General features: G+C 44.9%; 1 protein-coding gene across 1 annotated transcript in view; it reads right to left on the reverse strand.

Moving 5' to 3' along the window:
• Positions 1-22,354, reverse strand: part of UBASH3B (ubiquitin associated and SH3 domain containing B) — a 37,283-nt gene that overhangs the window by 4,891 nt on the left and 10,038 nt on the right. Inside the window, exons 9-11 of the mRNA XM_014543241.1 lie at positions 21,650-21,772; positions 11,187-11,279; positions 9,889-10,033 (exon numbers count right to left, since the gene is read on the reverse strand). Coding sequence (XP_014398727.1) covers positions 9,889-10,033; positions 11,187-11,279; positions 21,650-21,772 — 361 coding nt within the window. The remainder of the gene's footprint in view (positions 1-9,888; positions 10,034-11,186; positions 11,280-21,649; positions 21,773-22,354) is intronic.

Consider the following 22,354-nt stretch of genomic DNA (forward strand, 5'->3'; position numbering starts at 1 on the left):
CTGCCATCTGCCACCCAGGGAGCGGGCCTAAGCCAGCAGGTGGCTATCTCCCGAGGGGTCCCAGACTGTGAAAGGGCACAGGTCAGGCTGAGGGATGCACCCCCGCACCCGTAGTGCACAAATTTTTGTGCACTGGGCCTCTAGTGATTAATAAGCAGCTTGGCCAGTTTTATTGACTATCAGTCCCAGGTCACACAGCCAAGAGGAAGCAAAGTGGAGGTTAGATCTCATTACCTATTCAGAGCACCAGATATTTCCTATGCCCCTTTTTAGTGGCCTTACAAACAATAACCCGCAAGGATAGGTTTTATTTCTTAAAATGTTGTTCCAGCTTTCTTGGGATATAACTGACATATAACACGGTGTAATGTTTGGTGTATGACATGGTGATGTAATACACATGTATTGCAAAATGATTAGCACCGTAGCCCTATCTAACATATCCATCATGTAACATAACTACCATTTCTGTTTTCGTAGACGGAATAATTAAGACGTACTCTCTCAGCAGCTTTAAAGTACAAAATAATTATTATTAACTATAAGCACATTACAGTTATATACATTAGATCCCCGGAACATATTTATCTTGTAACTGGGAGTTTGTACCCTTTGACCAACATCTCCCGTTTCCCTCCAGGCCTGGTAACCACTGCTCTAGCGTCTGTTTCTCTGAGTTTGGTTTCTGTAGATTCCACATAAGTGATGTGTTTAGATGTCTCTGAGATCCTGTTTTCCTTTCCTTTGGCTACAAACCAGAGGAGGATTGTTGGGCCATACCGTAGCCTATTTTTAATTTCTTCAGAAATCTCCATTCTGCTGTCCATAGGCCAACCCAGGTACCACCCTATAAAAGGTTCCCTTTCCTTCACATTCTTGCCAAGAGCAGGTAGCTTTTGCATTCTGATGATAAGCATTGGAATAGGTGTGAGGTGATAACTCATTGTGGCTTTGATTTTCATTTCATTGATGAGTGATGTTAAGCATCTTGTCATGTACTTGTGGGCCATTTGTATGTCTTCTTTGAAAAAATACCTATTCAGTCCTCCCGTCATTTTTAAACCTAAATTTCATTTTTCAATGACAGTTTACATTTATAGTATTATTTTGTATGAGTTTCAGGTGTACAGCGTAGTGGTTAGACAATCACATATTTTACAAAGTGGCTGCCCGATATTTCCTGGACCCTCCTGGCACCGTACGTAGCTATTATGTGTTGTTGACTATATTCCCTGTGCTGTCTTATACCCCCAGGGCTGCTCTGTAAATACCAATTTGTACTTCCTGATCCCTTCACCTCTCACCCAGGCCCCCAATCCATCTCCCCTCTGGCAACCATCGTGGTCTCTGTGTCCATGAGTCTGTTTCAGTTTTGTTTGTTCATTTATTCTGTTCTTCAGATTTCACATGTAGGTGAAATTACGTGGTATTTGTCTTTTTTCTGACTGGCTTACTTTACTTAACATAATACTCTCTGTGTCCATCTATGATGTAACAAATGGTAAGATTTCATGCTTTTTATTTTAAGGCCAAGTCATACTCTGCTGTAAGGAGTTGGGCCACAGGCAGGGTAAGCGGTCTGAGATCCTGTACATCAGAGGTTCTCAACATGTGGGTCTCGACCCCTTTGGGGGTCGAACGACCCATTCACAGGGGTCGCCTAAGACCATCGGAAAACACATATATAATTACATATTGTTTTGTGATTAATCACTATGCTTTAATTATGTTCAATTTGTAACAATGAAATTGGGGGTCACCACAACATGAGGAACTGTATTAAAGGGTAGCGGCGTTAGGAAGGTTGAGAACCACTGCTGTATATCCAGGCTTTTTTCATACTCAGGACACGTCCTTCTCTCTGTCACAGCTGCTCTCCCTCACAGAGTTTCCTTCTTCACTCTAAGCCAGAGGATCTCAAATCCTCCTCCTCCTTCACTACTTTTGATCTCGCCGACCATCCCCCCGCCCCCCAGCCTCTCTGTCTCAGCAGCCTGAGAGCCCGCCCCCCTACCCAGCGGATCCCACCACCCGGTCTCACACCCGCTCCAGAGCAGTTTTTGGCTCTCTTCCTCCCCCCACTCCGGCACTAGCCTGAAAGTGCCCCTTTCAGGAAATCGCCAGCACCAAATCTGGCTTCATGCCCACAGCCATGTGAATACCCTCCACCGGCAGGCCCCTGCCCTCCCAGTCAGAGCGGATGCTGTCCCTGACAGGGACCCACTGTAAATCTATCAGGAAGGGCAGGAAGGTGGCAGGTCTCAAGACCACATGGTTCTCTGCCAAGAAGGACTGAGGAAGCAGCCCACAAAGCAGTTAATTATTTTAAAAACTAGGGGCCCAGTGGTTAGGGTCCCTAGGCCTAGCCTGCGATCAGGGCCGTTTTCCGCCCGCTCGCCAGTCCCTGGCCACCACTGCTGCTGCCAGCCAGCTGGTTCCCCTTGCAGGACCTCGTCCCACCTGCCACCACCGCCACAAGCCAGCCAGTTCCCCTCGCAGGCCCTTGTCCCACCCTGCCACTGCAAGCCAGCTACCCGGTTCCCCTCACAGGCCCTCGTCCGCCCCACCGCCACAGCCGCAAGCCAGCTGGTTCCCCTCGCCTGCCCCCCACATCATAGCGACTGGTTGAGCGGTCATTCCAGTCATTACGCTTATGGTCTGGCCTTTTATTATATAGGATTAGCAGAGGTCACCCAGGAAAGACATGAAAATCCGCAGTCTTCCTCTCTCGCCTTACACAGGCCATAGAAAAATACATCAATTTTGACCTTACAAGCCCAGAGGGGACAAACCCCCCAATGAGACCTTTTAAACATGACCTTTAAGGTCTTTAATAATAGAGACAAGGAGACCCAAACCTAAAAACAAAGATGAGATCAGGCTAAGGCTGAAGCCCAGACGAAGGCCTTTCAGCTCCTAGCCACTGCTCTCACGACCCCAAACGAAGTGCCGGTCCTCCAACTGCAGGTAAGTCAGGGGCTAAGCTTCCTCCGGGCCCTGCTTCAAATGCAACAAGAGGACACGAGCCAAGTCCTGCCCAAACCCGAGACCCCCGCCTGGGCCCTGCCCAAGGTGCGGGAGGGAAGGCCACTGGAAATCAGGCTGTAGTCTGGCCCCTCCAGGTCGGACCTCAGCACGGCCGCCCTCTGGATCCAGTTTGGAGCTCCCAGACCTCCTGGGATTGGCCACCAAAGACTGAAGCTGCCCACAGACAGGGCCCCACAGACTTACATCACCAGGGCAGAGCCTCGGGTAATGACTGTGGTGGCAGGTAAGCCAATCTCCTTTTTAATCAACACTGGGGCCACTTATTCTGCCCTCCCCGAATTCCCTGGGACCCTTGTCCCCTCCTCAGTCTCTATTATGGGGGTGGACAGATTAGTCTCATAGTCAGTAGCCACCTCACCTCTACACTACATTTTACTAAATAACCCTTATCCACTCTTCTTGCCTGACTGGAACGGTACAGCCATCCCTCATAAAGCCCAGTTGTCCCAAACAACATTCACCTACTTCAGTTTCACTCTCACCCCACAAAGCCATGCCACTCCTTAGACTGTAAATGCCTTATCTCCTCCATCACTCTCCCCTCCTCTAAACAAGAAATACTCTCCTTTCTCGGGCTCACTAGGTACTCTCACCTCTGAGTTCCCAACTTCAGTTTTCTTACAAAGCTCCTCCATAACATGACATGGCGAAGGACTCCTCACTGAGCCTTTAGATCCCTAGGCCAGCATTCTCACCCTTTTAATGCTCTGAAAACTTCTCCGACCTCAGCACCTTCTTACACACACCCTTTTTTCCAAAGAAGAACAACTTTTATTACAAAACTACAAATGCTTACTTAACAGTCCGGCTATTATCAGAAGCTGAACTCATTATCACCCAAACCTTAGCATGTTATCTCTAAGGGAAAATGTGATAGTTTTAAATCCAAGCAGCGAGAGGCTTGGGAACAGACTGATAGGCCTACTCCCTTCTCACCCTGCCTTTTCTCCAGCCTCATTGCCTATACATAATTTTCCAAAGTCTTTGGCAACTCTAAAACTTTGAAACATTGCTAGACATCTAAATATTCCAACAAGTTTTAAATTCGCCTGATTTTAGCTTTTATTACAGGAAATCTACAAAGTAAATTTAGAATTGTTAATATAGTGTCTAGTGCTTTGTTAAAGATATATTTCTTAAAAGTGAGAATGTTCATAAATGTCAACCTAAGAAATGCTGGCTGTTTACTTTTAATTATCATTGGAAAATTAAGATTAAAAAATTGTATGGTTTTAATAATAGAAGGCATGGACATGCATTTTTAAAGAAAAAAAAGAAAGTGAATTAAAATTATAAAAATGGTTATGAAAATTATAAAAGGTTTGTACAGAAGAATATTTAAAAATTATATAAATAACACAAACCAGTAAGCCAGGACAAGCAGAATAGAAAAACTGAAATAATAAAACAGCAGTCCATAGCCACCTAGTAAATCCTATCTTCCCTAAACCAAGGACACTTAAAAATAAATAATTTAAGAATAAAACTCATTTTGGTATATTAGACTACAACCCTCCAAACTAATGTCTCTTTCCTTCCACCAGACCATTTGTCATAACTCTTACTGCTCTAACTTTTACCCCAGTAACACTAAAATGTCTAAAACAGTTTGTCTCCACCAGGTTACAAGCCCCACTTGTACTCAGAAAATACCACCCCTAAACACCATCACAACCTCCTTTTGTGCCCAGCCCTCATCGTCCCTCTGACCCCCAGAGCAAGGATAATAGGCCAGATACATATGTAAACACTCACCAGACCAGAAAGCTCCAGACGCATAGCAAGGGGCAGGACTGGAAAAAAACACACCGACAACAAACAAAAAAAACACCTTGCCTCTAGAATAACCTACCCTCCCACTAGCCTTCCTGAGAAAAATAGCCCCTCTCACATATCAGCCAAATGACTAATAAATTATATAGCCAGGCTTCCACATTCCTGTAGATTGTTAGCATTCCCCTGCCTGGGGCAGACTATCCATCCAAACAGTACAAGCTTTGTTGGAGCTCATTACAGACCTCTGGCTCCAGGGCAATTTACAGCATTTCTCTTCAGATCACATTTGTTTACCGTCATAGTGCTTCTAACTGCGCAGATCTCTCCTATCCCTAAAATGGTCCCCCTACTCGCTCTAGACCAGCGGTTCTCAACCTGTGGGTCGCGACCCCTTTGGGGGTCGAATGACCCTTTCACAGGGGTCACCTAAGACCATCGGAAAACACATATATAATTATATATTGTTTTTGTGATTAATCACTATGCTTTAATTATGTTCAATTTGTAACAATGAAAATACATCCTGCATATCAGATATTTACATTACGATTCATAACAGTAGCAAAATTATAGTTATGAAGTAGCAACGAAAATAATTTCATGGTTGGGGGTCACCACAACATGAGGAACTGTATTAAAGGGTCGCGGCATTCGGAAGGTTGAGAACCACTGTGCTAGGAAGAACAAAGGACGGACCGGACCCTTACATCAGCAGAGTGGCTTGCAGCCAGCAAGAATTAATAAAAACCTATCTCTCCCTATCTGGGCTTTGAAGTCTGTCCCATGGGGTTATGTGTCTGTTTTTATGCCAGTAGTATACTGTTTTTATTAGTATAGCTTTGTAGTATACTTTGAAATCAGAAGTGTGATGCTCCTTTTGTGATTCCATATACATTTTAGGATTTTTTTTTTGTGATGAAATCTTTAGGGTTCTCTCTATACAGTATTTGTGTGAAAAACATCATTGGAATTTTTATAGGGATTGCATTTAATCTATAGATGCCTTTGGGTGGTATGGAGAGTTTAACAAGATTAACTCTTTCAATTGATGAGCATGGGGTATATTTGTGTCTTCAGTTTCTTTCATCAAAGTCTTGTAGTTTCCAGTGTACAGATATTTTACCTCATTTGTTAAATTAATTCCTAAGTATTATATTGTTGATGCTATTGTGATGGGCCTATTTTATTTTATTTTCAGATGTGTCATTGTTAGTACTTAAAAAAATTGATTTCTGTAAGTTGATTTTGTATCCTGCAACTTTACTGAATTTGTTGATTAGTTCTGACAGCTTTATGAGGATCTCTAGGATTTTCAATATATCCTATCATTTTCTAACAAAGACAATTTTTCTTCTTCCTTTTCAATTGGGATGACTTTTATTTCTTTTTCTTGCCTGATTTCTCTGGCTAGGACTTCCAGTATTATAATCATAGTGGGAAAAGTTGGCATCCTTATCTTGTTCTTAATATTGGAAAAAAAGCTTTCAACCTTTCACCATTGGGTCTGATGTTAGCTGTGGGCTTGTCATATGTGGCCTTTATACTGTTATGTTTCTTTTATACCAAATTTGTTGAGTATTTTTATCATGAAAAGATGGTGTATTTTGTCTAATTTCCCCCCCTGAATCTATTGAGATGATAAAGTCACACTTATCTTTTACCCAACTAAAGGGGTGTCTGTGTATCATGTTAATTGAGTTTGTGTGCTGAACCACCCTTGCCTCACAGGGATAAATCCCACTTGGTGGTAATGTAGGATCCTTTTAATATGCTGTTGAATTTGGTTTGTTAATATTTTGTTCAGAATTTTTAAATCTATATTCATCAGGAATATTAATCTATAGTTCTATTTTTTGAGCCTCAGAAAGGCTGCAGATGACTTGCCTATGTTTATGCCATTAGCAACTCTTCAGAGCTTAGGTTTGAACGGGGGCCTGAGATCAAAGCCTGTGACCTTGTCCTCCACTCTGGACCATATAAATTTTTGATGGTGTCCTCCTCAAGGCTGCCCCTCTGTGCACTTGGGTTTACTGTCCAGAGAGAAACACTGTTGTTCCATTTGAAAGAACCTGACCTCATACTTCTAGGAAATAGCCTCTGAATCTCAAAACACCCTGAGGGCTGGGGAGAGACATGGTGACCACTCATTAGGATGCACCTCATTGCTCTGGAGCAAACTCTTTCTCACCACCCCAACCGCTCATCAAGTCCTGGTCTTGCACTTCCCTTCCCCCAGGAGAAAAGGCCTCTTTGTATGGTCCAGACAGTCATTTAAAGAGTGAAACCACATTGTAAGTAAAGAGCAAGTGGCTGCTGGGATCCAGTTCCTCCTGGCCAGCTCTTGCCTTTGGCATTTCTTGACTTGAAGTCGGACCTATGAAGGGCCTCCATGTTTGAGCCACCAGTCCTGATGGGCATGGGACAGTCAAAGATTTCCCACCCTGTCAGCAGCATGTGTCATGCTCTAGCCACACCTGCAGGACACATATACTCAGTGTCAGGTGACCGCCAACCACCAACGAGACCTGGAACCCGGAGCTCTGGGTGCTCAGGCACCATCCCTGGAACATGATTCTCTCCAACAAACGCTCGCCTCCTCACCTTGCTTGGGCGAGGCTTCTGCCTTGAGCCCCACAACAAAGTTTGAGTCATCGCCCCTATAACACTCTGGATCCATGGTCCCCACCCCCCCACTATTTCCTAACACACCCAGTCAAGACCTTATTCTGAAGCTCCATCCACTGCTGTATATATTTTGTCTGCCTTGCTCCTCTGGGTCCAGCTCCCTAAGACTGGAGATGCTTTCTGCCCCCGCGCCCAGGTGAGGTCTGCTGCCTGGAGGTGATGTGACGCTGGAGATCAGTGACCAGCCTGGCTAGTTTCCCTTAACCTGCCTCCCAGCCCTGCCTCATCCTGCTCTAAGGTGACAGGGCTCTTCAAACAGTACCTGCTTTACCTGTAACACGCTGTCAGTCCTTGCCTATCACTATGTTTCTTCAATCATCTGTACCACTGCTTGCTTCTAAAGGCCCAATCCTTTGCATAACTAATTTCAGAGAAAATTTAACCCGAGGTGGTAACTCTCACATGCTAAAGCATGTGATAAATTATTGACTTTCACAATTGATTTATAAAATTAGAGGCTGAACCTTTTTCCCCTCTTAAACACAAAATGATTGAATTTTCATTTTCTGTAGAGGAAGAGAAAATCTGGAATAAAGACCCTGTTCTGACTCCCGGGTTCCTGGCAGTCATCATTCGGCTTGTACTACTAATGGGCTGTGAGGTCTGTGTGCCTGGGGGTGTCTGCATGCATTCAGACTCGCAGATAGAATGATCCTGGAGATATCTGTAAAGAAGCTTGGGAAGAGCTGCAGGACTCACTTAAGGGAAAGCTGAGAACAGAGGTGGCCTAAGTGGACCTCAGAGGTGCTGGGTGGTGGGCGAGGAAATTGTTTTACCAACGTTGGCAGCAATTCACCCTCTTTCCGGGCCAGAAAGATGATGACTGTTGGCATGAGACAACAGCTTATTGCTGTTTTCCTCAAAGAATAAAAAACCAGTGGCCATAGTGTGGACAGGACAAAATTTGAAGGATATTAGTAAGGGATCTGATTGATTTGATTTGATTTTTAAGGAATGCGAATTCCTCTAAGCAAGAAGTAGGCACATTAATTATTTATGGGGTTCTATGAGATCTTATTTGCAGAGCAGGAACATGAGCATGGGGAAAAAAGATGTTTTATCCTACCTTAGCCAGAAACTCATATGGCTTAATTTGTGGTTTGGGTAGGTATTTGAAATGCAAGGTCAAAGGATATCACAGGGAAGAAATCTCTGCTTATATTGGTCACTTGTTCTAAATTCTGCCCTATGAAGTATGAACTTAATTTCCCACCATAACAGTAGTGACTATGTATGTGTCCCTCCTCAAAGACATTTTGCAAATGTCTGAGTGAATTTCTGAGAGTTAATGTAACTATATCATTATTGGTTAATTCTGAATTGTTTACATCTGGGTTATTCACTTGTGATCAATGTACAAACACTTACTTTTAATCTCAGCACAGTTTGGTTAAATCAGCGGTTCTCAACCTGTGGGTGGCAACCCCTTTGGCGGTCGAATGACCCTTTCACAGGGGTCGCCTAAGACCATCCTGCATATCAAATATTTACATTACGATTCATAACAGTAGCAACATTACAGTTATGAAGTAGCAACGAAAATAATTTTATGGTTGGGTCACAACATGAGGAACTGTATTTAAAAGCACAACATGAGGAACTGTATGTAAAGGGCCAGAAGGTTGAGAACCACTGGGTTAAATGGAGAAAAGCCAAGGCCTGAGGACGAGAAGACTGTAAAGGAGCTTACACAGTCCTTCCCGTGCAGAGAATGATCAATAAAGGCTAGTTGTTGTGATTATTACTGATACGTTCCCACTAGACATACAACTTTAGGCAAAGCCACTGCATTCTCTTATATATAAAAGTGGCTTGTCTTTATTCTGGGATGATGGCAATAATAAATGATAAAGGGAATTAAAAATGCTTTGAGCCCTGGCCGGTGTGGCCCAGTTGGTTGTCTGACACACCAAAAGGTGGCGGGTTCTGTTCCTGGTCAGGGTACTTGCGGGAGGCAACTGATCGATGTTTCTCTCACATGTTTCTCTTCCTCTCTCTCAAATCAATAAAAACTGTTTTGAAAAATTAAATTTGACAACTTAAGACATGGTCACTTCCCTTATCTCCCAACAAGCTTCTGGAACTGTCTCCTCATTGGCTGGTGCCTGGCCCTGGGACACAAACTGGTTTTATTATTCCCTGAAAGAGGTAGAATACAGTCAGGAAAATCCACTGTGCATGGGGGGATATAATCTAAAGGAAGCTGAATACAGGAGGGCTCTGGCTTCCTCCAGTTTGGGTGTTTGATATCACAGCCTGGCCGCCAGCAACGTGGGTAACTGCCTGTGGGCTCTGTCCGGTCCTTCATCTCCCTGAGGAGCCGGCTGCTGTAGAAAGGACTTGCACGGTGGGCTCAGGAAGCAGCAGCGTCGGCGTTACCTGTAGGTTGTATCAACACTCAGGTTGGCTGCAGCCAGCTCTGACGGAGGTATCCAGGCAGGTAACGTGTTCCCAGCGACCCACTTTGTCCACTCAAATAAGCCAGGCTCCACACGGATCTTCAAGTGATTTTCTTGTTGTAAACCTTGAGGTAAAATAAAATGAAGGTGAAGGAAATGCCACTATGTTCTCAGAGAAAAAGCAAAGGGGGGACAAATTGTTATAAAAATTCTGGTCAACCTTCCATTCTCTTTTCAACCAGATACTATTATAGAGCAAAATAAAGTGGACGCATGTGGGTTTGGACCAGGTGGTTAATTTCTGGAGTTACAAATGTATGAGTTGAATACTGGGCCACTCCACCAGAATGGACGTATGCTAGTTTGAAGTGGCATGTGGTTTAGAAAAAAACACAAGTCATTATCCCCATAACTTACACAGTTCTGTGACTACTACGATTCCTTTTCATAAGTAAGTGCCCACACTGTCTTATGAAGAAACTTCAGAGATTCTCTTAGCATCCACTAGCCTACAGTAGCTTTCACTTTATTTGAATATCATGTAAATTCACTTTCTCTATCAGAGTATCCAATGTTGAATATTCACAATGCCAGCACACAAGTTCGTGTTTTATTGCTTGTGTAATTACCCTCAGAGTGGGAATTGGCCCCTATTAACTCTCTTTATATTGCCTTAAGCCAAGTTTGGTTTACTTAAGACTAATGAGTAGGAGTCTAATACACTGTAAATTACTTGTAGGCGCAGCTATTTCTGGCTCGTTCCTTTGTTTGGTGTAAGTAAACAGCCCCACGTGGTTTCTTCTAGTTTTCTTTCCAGTGAAATGAGAATGGCCATCCCTGGAACTCAAGCTCCTAGGATTTCAGGGTGAACGCTGAGCACCTGTATAGCAATGGTGCTTTTACATGCCAGTGAAGAAACCAGATGACTGAGGTTTGCAGGCACCAGGAGCATTGCTCCTGGGAGCAGGAGGAATAGCTCCGTGGGGGAGTGGCCCCGTTCAGGGCGCTGCAGGCTCTAAGCAATTGCCAGACGACAATACTTTACATGCCTGCCGTTCACCCAAGACAAACATTTTCAAAAAAATTACTTGTATCCATCCTTACATCACACTTTATGCTGGCAGCACATGGTTTGGGGACTTTTATAGAGACATCTTCCAAAAGAATCATCGCTAAGAATTCCAAAGTTGAAGCTTTGACGTGGCTAATATCCCATGAGTCTAGGAATCTGCCTGGAGACAGAGGGATGGGGACTAGTTGACCTTTACCAAGTCTTACCTTTCAAGATGTTGTGTGCAGTCTGAACACAGCGCAGGGATGGGGAACAATAGACATGGTCGATTATGGTGTTACTTTCCAATAAGGCTTCACCTGCAAAGAAAACCAAAGGAGAATCAATCTGATGGACTCAGCCTCCATGTGGGCAAGGGGCAGGGGACCTGCTGACCTCTCCTTTTCTGGGAGGGATTACTTACAGCCAGCAGTTTCTGCCTTTTTATTTTGTTTGTTTCCAACAAATCCTTTGCTAGAGAGAGATTTATTTCTAGGCAAAGAAGCCAAAAGACTCCTTTTTGTCTTTTTCTTTCCTTCTCTCTGGTGCTACCAAGTGACAAAGTATCCATCTAGGAGATCTAGAAGCATGATAATGCTCTGATTTCAAGTTTGTCTTAAAAGTAGGAGGTTTTATATTCTCAAAATCGGGTCTTGATTTAATTTTATGTTAAACATATTCTTGGCCATATTCTTGGACACCGGAGGTAAATCTCAACACCCAATACTTCAACACTGTCTCCTGGAACCCACTGCTTCCCTCCACTGGATAAAGTCCAAACTCCCTCACAGTGGTCAAGGTCTTCCCCGCCGAGAACCATAGCTGCCAAGTCACCGCAGCTCGGCAGTTCCTGTGTTTAGTGTCTGCCCCCTGTTGGTCACTTTGCATCACAGCTACCGGTCGGATGGTTGCTTAGGCTTTTTTTATATAGATTATTGACTATATTCCCTGTGCAGTAATATACATCCTCACAACTGCTTTGTAACTACCAATTTGTACTTCTTCATCCCTTCTGTAGAGAGTGCCTGGGAGAGCACCTGAGCAAAGGTTGTCAGCTGAATCTAGCAGCGAAGGCAGAGCCATGTCCTGGAAACATACCTCGCCAAAGGCAGGAATGTTGTCAGTCCTGACCTTTAGCTCAGGCACCAGGGGGTGGGTGCCATTATCTGGTTCACTCAGGCGCCAAGGCAGATGCAATTATCTGGGTCCAGGCCTGACAATTATGAGAAGCCACAAGAATGAAGAATGCAGCCTGATCTTTAAAGCATGATTTGGTCAAGGTCTTCCCCGGACTGGTCTTTATTCATCATCCAGCCTCCTCTGCTGCCCTGCCCACAATCTACGCTCTAAAACCCAGACAGCCTATCCCTCCACACTCCATGCTGCTGCTCGTGTCTCTGACTTCCTGTTGCTCTTCCCATGGGGATGCCCTTCCCTCCCTCCTTCTCCTTCTCTATCCAGCTGGCTTTGACTCTGATTGCAGCTTACCTCTCTTCCCCCCTTTTTGCCCTCATAATTCTTTTTCTTTTGATTAGAAGGTTGACATCAATGTAGTCTTTTTAAATTTTGTTTTTCAACGACAGTTTCCATTCAATGTTATTTTGTATTAGTTTCAGGTGTACAGCATAGTGGTTAGACAGTCATATTTGCAAGACGCCCCTCCTGACATTTTAGTTATTACATAGTTATTACAATACTAGAGGCCCAGTGCACGAAGCCACAAGAATGAAGAATGCAGCCTGATCTTTAAAGCATGATTTCACATAATTTCCTTTGTCTTAAACTCTAGTAAAACTTCCTGGTATCAAGCTGTATATAATAAATGCGCTGCACTAGCTCTGAGTCACTGTCTCTCTATCTGAGAACAGTGTCCCACCTGGTCCCAAAGAGGGCTGGGCATGCCCTGGAGCCAGCCTCCCATAGTCCCTCTCCGGCCAGCCGCACCTGGGGCGACACTGGGGCTCAAAGGGCATCTGCGGAGTGAGTGGGGCCCCTCTGGAAAGTGGGGTCCCTCAGCCTGGCCTGTGAGGATCGGGCCAAATCCAGTTCTCTGACATCCCCCAAGGGGTCCCAGATTGCAAGAGGGCGGTTCTTGGGTGATGCACCCTGGAATCGGGCTCCTTCCTCTCTGGTTCCAGGTGTGTCACCCGAGAACCCCAACTGCCAAGTCACCGCAGCTTGGCAGTTCCTGTGTTGAGTGTCTGCCCCCTAGTGGTCACTTTGCATCATAGCTACCGGTCGGATGGTCGCTTAGGCTTTTTTATATAGATTATTGACTGTATTCCCTGTGCAGTAATATACATCCCCACAACTGCTTTGTAACTACCAATTTGTACTTCTTAATCCCTTCTGTAGAGAGTGCCTGGGAGAGCACCTGAGCAAAGGTTGTCAGCTGAATCTAGCAGCAAAGGCAGAGCCATGTCCTGGAAACATACCTCGCCAAAGGCAGGAATGTTGTCAGTCCTGACCTTTAGCTCAGGCACCAGGGGGTGGGTGCCATTATCTGGTTCACTCAGGCACTGAGGCAGATGCAATTATCTGGGTCCAGCCAGGCCTGACAATTATGAGAAGCCACAAGAATGAAGAATGCAGCCTGATCTTTAAAGCATGATTTCACATAATTTCCTTTGTCTTAAACTCTAGTAAAACTTCCTGGTATCAAGCTGTATATAATAAATGCGCTGCACTAGCTCTGAGTCACTGTCTCTCTATCTGAGAACAGTGTCCCACCTGGTCCCAGCTTTGCTTACTGTCTCTGTGTCTGTCTCTTTCTTTTTCTCAATCCCCAATCACCCCTACTCAGGTCTCATTCACTCTCTAGCCATGCTGGTCATGGCTAACCCCACATCCTTCACCTTTCTACTCAGTCCTCTCAACCTACCTCTTCCCTGACAACTAGCAATCTGTTCTCCGTATCTATGAATCTGTTTCTATATTGTTTGTTCATTTATCCTGTTCTGTATTTGTCTTTTTCTGACTGACTTTTTCACTTAGCATAATACCCTCTAGATCCAAATGGTGAGATTCCTTTTTTTCTTTATGGCCGAGTCATATTACCTTATATATATGTACCACCTCTTCTTTAGCCACTTGTCCTTTGATGGATGCTGGGTTGCTTCCATATCTTGGCTATTGTAAATAATGCTGCAATGAACACAGTGGTGTTTATATTCTTTTAAATTAGTGTTTTGGGTTTTTTGGGGGGTTTTTTTGTTTTGTTTTTTTATATATGCCCAGAAGTGGAATTGTTAGGTCATAGAGCAGTTTCATTTTTAATTTTTTGAGGTAACTTCATACTGTTTTCCAAAGTGGCTGCACCAATCTTCATTCCCATCCCAAGTGCATGAGGGTTCCCTTTTCTCCACATCCTCACCAACTCTTGTTGTTTGTTGATTTATTGATGATAGCCATTTTGGTTTTAATTTGCATTCACTTAGCATACCCTCTAGATCCAAATGGTGAGATTCCTTTTTTTCTTTATGGCCGAGTCATATTACCTTATATATATGTACCACCTCTTCTTTAGCCACTTGTCCTTTGATGGATGCTGGGTTGCTTCCATATCTTGGCTATTGTAAATAATGCTGCAATGAACACAGTGGTGTTTATATTCTTTTAAATTAGTGTTTTGGGTTTTTTGGGGGGTTTTTTTGTTTTGTTTTTTTATATATGCCCAGAAGTGGAATTGTTAGGTCATAGAGCAGTTTCATTTTTAATTTTTTGAGGTAACTTCATACTGTTTTCCAAAGTGGCTGCACCAATCTTCATTCCCACCAACAGTGCATGAGGGTTCCCTTTTCTCCACATCCTCACCAACTCTTGTTGTTTGTTGATTTATTGATGATAGCCATTTTGGTTTTAATTTGCATTTCTCTGATGAGTGACATTGAGCATCTTTTCATATGTCTATTGGGCATCTGCATGTCCTCTTTTTAGAAGTGTCTATTCAGGTCCCAGGCCATTATTTATTTTTTTATCCTCACCTGAGGATATGTTTTTATTGATTTTAGAGAGAGAGGAAGAGAGAGAAAGAGGGAAACATCAATGTGAGAGAGAAACATCAATTGGTTGCCACCCATACAAGACCAGATGAGGGATCAAACCTGCAACCTTATGGAGTCTGGGATAACACTCCAACCAACTGAACAACCAGGTCAGGGCATCCTCTGCCCTTTTTTTTTTTTGCAGCCAAGAAAGTAAGGATTTATTATGGAAATGGCCCCATGCCAGAGTCATGGGAAAGGGTATGAGTTTTAATTTGCATTTCTCTGATGAGTGACATTGAGCATCTTTTCATATGTCTATTGGGCATCTGCATGTCCTCTTTTTAGAAGTGTCTATTCAGGTCCCAGGCCATTATTTATTTTTTTATCCTCACCTGAGGATATGTTTTTATTGATTTTAGAGAGAGAGGAAGAGAGAGAAAGAGGGAAACATCAATGTGAGAGAGAAACATCAATTGGTTGCCACCCATACAAGACCAGATGAGGGATCAAACCTGCAACCTTATGGAGTCTGGGATAACACTCCAACCAACTGAACAACCAGGTCAGGGCATCCTCTGCCCTTTTTTTTTTTTGCAGCCAAGAAAGTAAGGATTTATTATGGAAATGGCCCCATGCCAGAGTCATGGGAAAGGGTATGACTCATGCTCAAAGACCTGGCTCCTGATGGCTTCCAGGAGATGGATTATATAGCTCTGCCCATTTTTTAATCAGGTTTTCTTTTTCAGTGTTGAGTTGTATGAATTCTTTATAAATTTTGGTATATTAACCCCTTACCTGATGTATCACTGGCAAATATCTTTTCCCATTAAGTAGGTTGTCTTTTTGTGTGTTTTGTTTGTTTGTTTGTTTTGTTTTAAATATATTTTATTGGTTTTTTACAGAGAGGAAGGGAGAGGGATAGAGAGTTAGAAACATTGATGATGAGAGAGAAACATTGATCAGCTGCCTCCTGCACACCTCCTGCTGGGGATGTGCCCGCAACCAAGGTACATGCCCTTGACCGGAATCGAACCTGGGACCTTTCAGTCCGCAGGCCGACGCTCTATCCAAAAATGGTTAGAGCAGTTGTCTTTTTGTTTTGTTGATGGTTTCCTTTGCTGTGCGAAAACTTTTTGGTTTGATGTAGTACCATTTGTTTATTTTTTTTCTTTTGCTTCTCTTGCCCAAGGAGACATATCAGAAAAATATATTGCTAAGAGAAATATCAGAGATTCTACTTCCTTAGTTTCCCTTTCTGATAGTTCCCTTTATGGCAGTTCTTCTAAAACTTTTATGGTAGCCATTTTGAGTTTATTCTTGCATATAGGGTAAGAAGATGGTCTAGTTTCATTTTATTTTTTATGTATCTGTCCAATTTTCCCAAAGCCACTTATTGACCATCTTAACTCATTTGCATGTTCTAGCCTCCTTTGTCAAATATTAATTGAACACAAAGGTATGGGTTTATTTCTGGGTTCTGCATTCTCTGTGGTTCATTGATATATATATATATATATATGTCTGTCTTTATGCCAACACTATGCTGTTTTGATTACTATAGACTAGTATTATGTAGTGTGATACCTCCAAGTTTGTGCCTCTTTCTCAAGATTGCTGTGGCTAGTTGGGGTCTTCTGTGGTTCCACATAATTTTTTTGATTATTTGTTCTAGTTCTGGGAAAAATGCCATTGATATTTTGATAGAAATTGCATTGAATCTATAGATTGCTCTGGGTAGCAAGGACATTTAAATTATGTTAATTTTTCCTATCCATGAGCATGGTATATACTTCCATTTATATCTTCTTCAATTTCTTTCTTCAGTCTTATAAAATTCTGAGTATAAGTCTTTAACTCCTTGGTTAAATTTATTCCTAGGTAGTTTGTTTGTATGAGGCCATTGTAAATGCGATTATTATCTTAGTTTTCCTTTCTGAGAGTTTATTATTAGTGTATAAAAATGAAACCGAGTTCTGAATATTGATTTTGAATCCTGCTATTTTGCCAAATTTATTTTCAATCTGAAGTGGGTCTCTTTTGGACAGCATATACATATCTTGTTTTCTTATCCATTTAGCTGCCTGTATCTTTTGATTGAAGCATTAAATCTATTTACATTTTAAGTGACTGTTGATAGGTATGTATTTATTGCCATTTTATTATTCACTAGAGGCCCGGTGCACGAACTCGCACACTGGTGGGGTCCCTTGGTGTGGCCCACGGGGATTGGGCCAAAACCGGCTGTCCAACGCCACCTGCCGCTCCTGCCTGCCAGGAGCTCACACCCAGTCAGTCCTGATTGGGAGAGGCTTGCACCGCCGCAGCAGCGCTTGCCAGCCAGCCATGAGCCCTGCATCTGGTGCCCGTCTTGCGGGGGCTGGGGCCCGGGGCCTGGGAGGCGATTGGCCATCCTGGCAGTAGGTGGGATGCCCTTGCTGGCCCGGGATCCGGATCCATTCCGCTGATGTTCGTGCCAGTTGTCAGGAGCCACCTGGCAGCCACTTTTATATTGTTTCTTCCTTGCAGAGCGTCTAGGGAGGGGAAGCAGCCATGGTGCCCAAGCCAACTTCCAGGAGGCCAGTGGTGCTGTTGGGATCATGCTGGCGGTACCAGTCCGGCAGTGCCAGTCTGGTGGTGCTGGTCTGGTGGTGCTGGTCTGGTGGTGCTGGTCTGGTGGTGCTGGTCTGTTGGGGCCTGGCTCGTTCTCCAGAGATTGGACCTGCAGGACTACTGAGGGAGTAAATGGCTGCCACTGGGCTGGTGGGCTGCCAGGATGGGTCAATCAGCTGAGCGGCACTCCCACTGTGGGAGCACGCTGACCACCAGGGGGCAGCTCCTGCATTGAGCATGTGGAAGGATGTCTTGTCTAATGAGCATATTACACTTCTATTATTATATAGTAGAGGCCTGGTGCATGAAAATTTGTGCACTCAGAGAGGGGGGGTCCCTCAGCCTGGCCTGCACCCTCTCGCAGTCCAGGAGCCCTCGGGAGATGTCCACCTCCCAGCTTAGGCCTGCTCCCCAGGAGATTGGGCCTAAGCTGGCAGTCAAACATCCCTCTGGCAGCCAGGGAGCCCTTGGGGGACGTCCAACTCCCGCACCGACACTGCGCTTGCAGCGTCAGCCCGGCTTGTGGCTGAATGGATCTCTCCCTGTGGGAGCATATTGACCACCAGGGGGCAGCTTCTACATTGAGCATCTGCCCCTTGGTGGTCAGTGCACAGCATAGCAACTGGTCATTCTGCCCTTAGGGTCAACTTGCATATTACCCTTTTATTATATAGGATAGATATGTATGTTCCTCTGTTTTTTCTTTCTTCTTAAAGAAGTCCCTTTAACATTGCTTGTAATAGTGGTTTGGTGGTGATGAACTCTGTTACCTTTTCTTGTCTGGGAAGCTCTTTTTTTCTCGTTCAGTTTTAAATGGGAGCCTTGTTAGGTAAAGAACTCTTGGTTGTATATAGGTCCTTGCTTTTTATCACTTCAAATACTTTGTGCAAATTTTCTGTTGAGAAATCAGCTCATAGTCTCATGAGAGCTCCCTTGTAGGTAACTAACGTTTTCTCTTGCTGCTTTTAAAATTATCTCTTTAACCTTTGGCATTTTAATTATGATGTGTCTTGGTGTGGGCCTCTAGGTTCATCTTGTTTGGGACTCTCTGCGCTTCCTGAACTTGTGTCTTTTTTTCCTTCACCAGGAGGGAAATTTTCAGTCATTTTTCAAGGAAGTTCTCAATCGCTTGCTATCTCTTTCTCCTGATGGTACCCCTACAATGCAGATGCTCATGTTGTCCCAGAGGTCCCTTAAGCTATCCTCATTTTTTAAAATTCCTTTTTGATTTTGCTGCTCTCATTGGGGTGTTTTCTGCTACCTTGTCTTTGAAATTGCTGAGCAGATCCCCACTTCATCTAACCTGTTGTTCATTCCTTCTGGTATATTCTTCATTTCAGATATTTTATTCTTCATTTCTGACTGGTTCTTTTTCATGTTTTTTATGCTTACTATGTACTTGTTATAGTTCTCATTAAGTTAATCCATTTCCCCCCAAGTTCCTTGAGCATCCTTATGACCAGTGTTTTGAACTCTGTTTCTGGTAGGTTGTCTCTAATTCATTTTTTTTTCCTGTGGATTTCTCCTGTTCTTTAATTGGGGTATGCTTCTTTGTCTCCCCATTTTGAGTGCCTCTCTGTATTTGTTTCTTTGTATTGGGTAGATCTGCTATGTCTCCCAGTCTAGGTGTCTCCCCATTTTGAGTGCCTCTCTGCATTTGTTTCTGTGTATTGGGTAGATCTGCTATGTCTCCCAGTCTAGGTAGTAGGTTCTATGGGGCTCAGTCCAGGAATGTCCCTTGTGTGGATTATGTGAGCCCTGCTGTTGTAGTTGAGTCTATTGTTTTTGGCCACCTCAGGGTGGCTGCCTGTGAGAACTGACCCCAACCACACTGTACTAACTGCTGCGTGGAGGCTGACCACTTGAAGTGGGATTTGCCTCCATGGGGTCTGGTCCATGGGGTCTGGTGCCTTTGGGTGTGTGGCTTGTGGAGCTATTTGGGTTGTGCTTTGACGTGGTCTGAATCCCGAAGGGTGTGTTGGTTCTGGGGCCTCTTGGGAGAGTCTCCAGTGCAGGTCAATGTCAGAAGCTGCCTGTGACTGGCCCTGGGCTGCCTGTGAGGAGCTACAAAGCGATCCATGTTTTGTGGTTGTCTCTATTGTGCCTGGGTGAGTGTGGAATCAGCAAAGCTGTGGCCCAAGACCGTCTTCTGCCAAGCCCTGGGGACAGGTTAGTCAAAGGCCCAAGGCAACCCAAGACTTTCCTCCACCTGCCTTAGCCTGCTGCTTGCTGTTAGGCTCAGGAACTGAACGAGTTTCTGGTGATACGAGATTTGCATGAGGTAGGTTCTCAGTGAGTCAACAGATCAATGCAAGAGCTGCTCATCAGGCTGATATAGGTTCAAGTGCACATTAGTGCTGCGTCAGAAGCCACTCAGCAAAAGTTTGAGGGTTCACCAAAGCTAGCTGCCACCTGCTGTGTGCTTGCTGACCTTCTTTGGGGGTGTATTCTCAGGGATGGAGGGTGAGGCCAGCAGAGTTCCTCAGGCCCAAAGAAACCAGGATTTGGCCATGTGAAGGGAGGCCCTGCACAGGAATGGTGGTGCCAGGGTGTGTGTGAGGGAAAAATGGCCCATGCCATAGAGCCACAGGCCTCAGTCTCCCCCCGAGCTGTGCGGACCCTCAGAGCCATCCAAGGAGTGTGCACTGAGGCCTCGGCTGGCATGAGCTTGGTAGGGCCAGGCAATGGGGAGTCAGGAGGGCGGGACTATTGCATTCCCAGGGTGATGCTCTATGGAGAGCATCAATCCAGGAATGATGGTGTTTGTGCGCAGTGTTGGAGAGGAACTCAGCACATGGACCCTGGTAGCTGTCCCTTCAGCTCTCTCTTGGCAGCCACATGATTCCATATTTGCTCCAAGCCGCCTTCTTCTGTGGGAGCCCAGGGTAACTGGCTGCAAATGATATTTTGTGTGTTTGGCCCTTTAAGAGGGCACCTGGGTTTCTTAGGAGACTCCTGCCTCTTCTTAGCAGACAGAATCCTTGGTGATTTTTACAGCCAGGTATTATGTGGGCTCCTCTTCCCAGCTCTGGTGCTCTGGGCTGGGGAGCCGGGCTGCCTGTGCAGCTGGGATAGGCGCCCTCTGGGAGCAGGGCCAGCCCTTTGCCTGTCTCTGCCCTTCCTACCGTGTCAATGCGGCTTCTTCTGTAAGTCCTTGGTTATAAGACTTCTATTCAACTTGTCTTCAGTTGGTCATTCAGCTTTATTGTTCTACAATTTAGTTGTGATTCCAGTTTGATCCTGGGAGGAGGTGAGTGTAACTTGCACCTACTCCACTGCCATCTTGGGTCCCCCGCCTCCCCCGTGCTCCCATAATTCTGTGCACACCGTTTTATTTTTGGATGCTACATTGTGAGGCATTTATGTACTTACAAGTGTTTCCCTGAGGGTGGGGACTCCTGCTTGGACCCTCAGCACCTGGCACTACCTTGCACAAAGAGTGAGCATCAGCACAAGTGAGGTCACTGGCTAGGACAAGGCTGCTGTCTCTGTGTGGCAGGCTCTCTGCAAGGAACTGAGCATCTTCAAAGGATCAACTGGCCGCTGTACTTCCAGCCCCCCTCCCCCAAGGTTCCCTGCTCCTCACCCTTGTGCTAGAAGCTGGCCTCTCTGCCACACCAGGCATGACCTTGCCCATCACTGGTCCATACACCCTCAATAGGAATCACACCTTGTTCACTTCGGTAAAGTGCCCGGTGCCAGTGCAGTGCCCTAAACTTAATGGTTACATAAGAAATTCCTTGAGGAGCGCTAGCTGGTGTGGTTCAGTGGATAGAGCAGACTGAAGTGTCCCGGGTTCGATTCTGGTCAAGGACACATGCCTGGGTTGTGGGCTCGATCCACAGTGGGGGCCATGCAGGAGGCAGCTGATCAATGAGTCTCTCTCATTATTGATGTCTCTATCTCTCTCTCCCTCTCCTTTCCTCTCTAAAATCAATAAAAATATATTTTAAAAAAAGAAGAAATTCCTTGAGGAAATTTACTATCTGTAGAAAAGTTATAGAATCTCCCAGGAAGTGTCCTGGCATGCCCACTGGAACCAGAATCCTGAACATGTGGCCAAGCCAGCTGTGCAATTACTCCAGGATACTCACCCACTAGTCTTGCTTGCATACACCCAAACACAGTGATTGGAGCATCTTTCTCGTAATCCCGGAAACCACCGCTCCGCTGAGGTAAGCTATGAGGCATGTTCAGGTTGGTGCGAATGTAGCGGCCTAGAAAAAAGTCGTACAAGGCTATGTGAGTTTCTTGTTTCCTTAGGATTTTCATTGCTGATCCTGACAGCCTCTCTATTTCCATTCCTTTTTGGCCAAAGGGACTACATGGAGCTTTCTAGAAAATATCAAGGCCGACACTTTTCCTTTGTGAGAATGTCTGGGAATCCACTCCTCTATTCTGCTGACAAAGGTGACAAGAAGTGAAAGTCATCACCAGACACCCTTCAGCAGGGGCTGATCTGAACTGTAAGCCTCGCCGTGTGAAACAGGCCACTCCAAGGAACATGGAACCAGCGTGAGTGGCGAATTGAGGGGGGGCTCCGGCCATGGAGTCGGGATGCTCCTTCCTGCCTCCGACTTGGCCATGTGACCGTGGGCAAAACACCTGCCTTTGGCCCTGGTGTCCCAGTTTACAGACTGGAGACAAGAACACTTACCTGTCCCCTAACACTCAAGACAACCAAGGAAGGGCTATGAATGAAACACATTGCAGGCTTTTCTACAGCCCACTTAGCCAGAAACGAGCACTCCATCTAGATCAGCGGTTCTCAACCTTCCTAATGCCGCGACCCTTTAATA

The sequence above is a fragment of the Myotis brandtii genome, unplaced genomic scaffold (assembly GCF_000412655.1).
Source record: "Myotis brandtii unplaced genomic scaffold, ASM41265v1 scaffold1089, whole genome shotgun sequence".
Taxonomy (NCBI): Eukaryota; Metazoa; Chordata; class Mammalia; order Chiroptera; family Vespertilionidae; genus Myotis; species Myotis brandtii.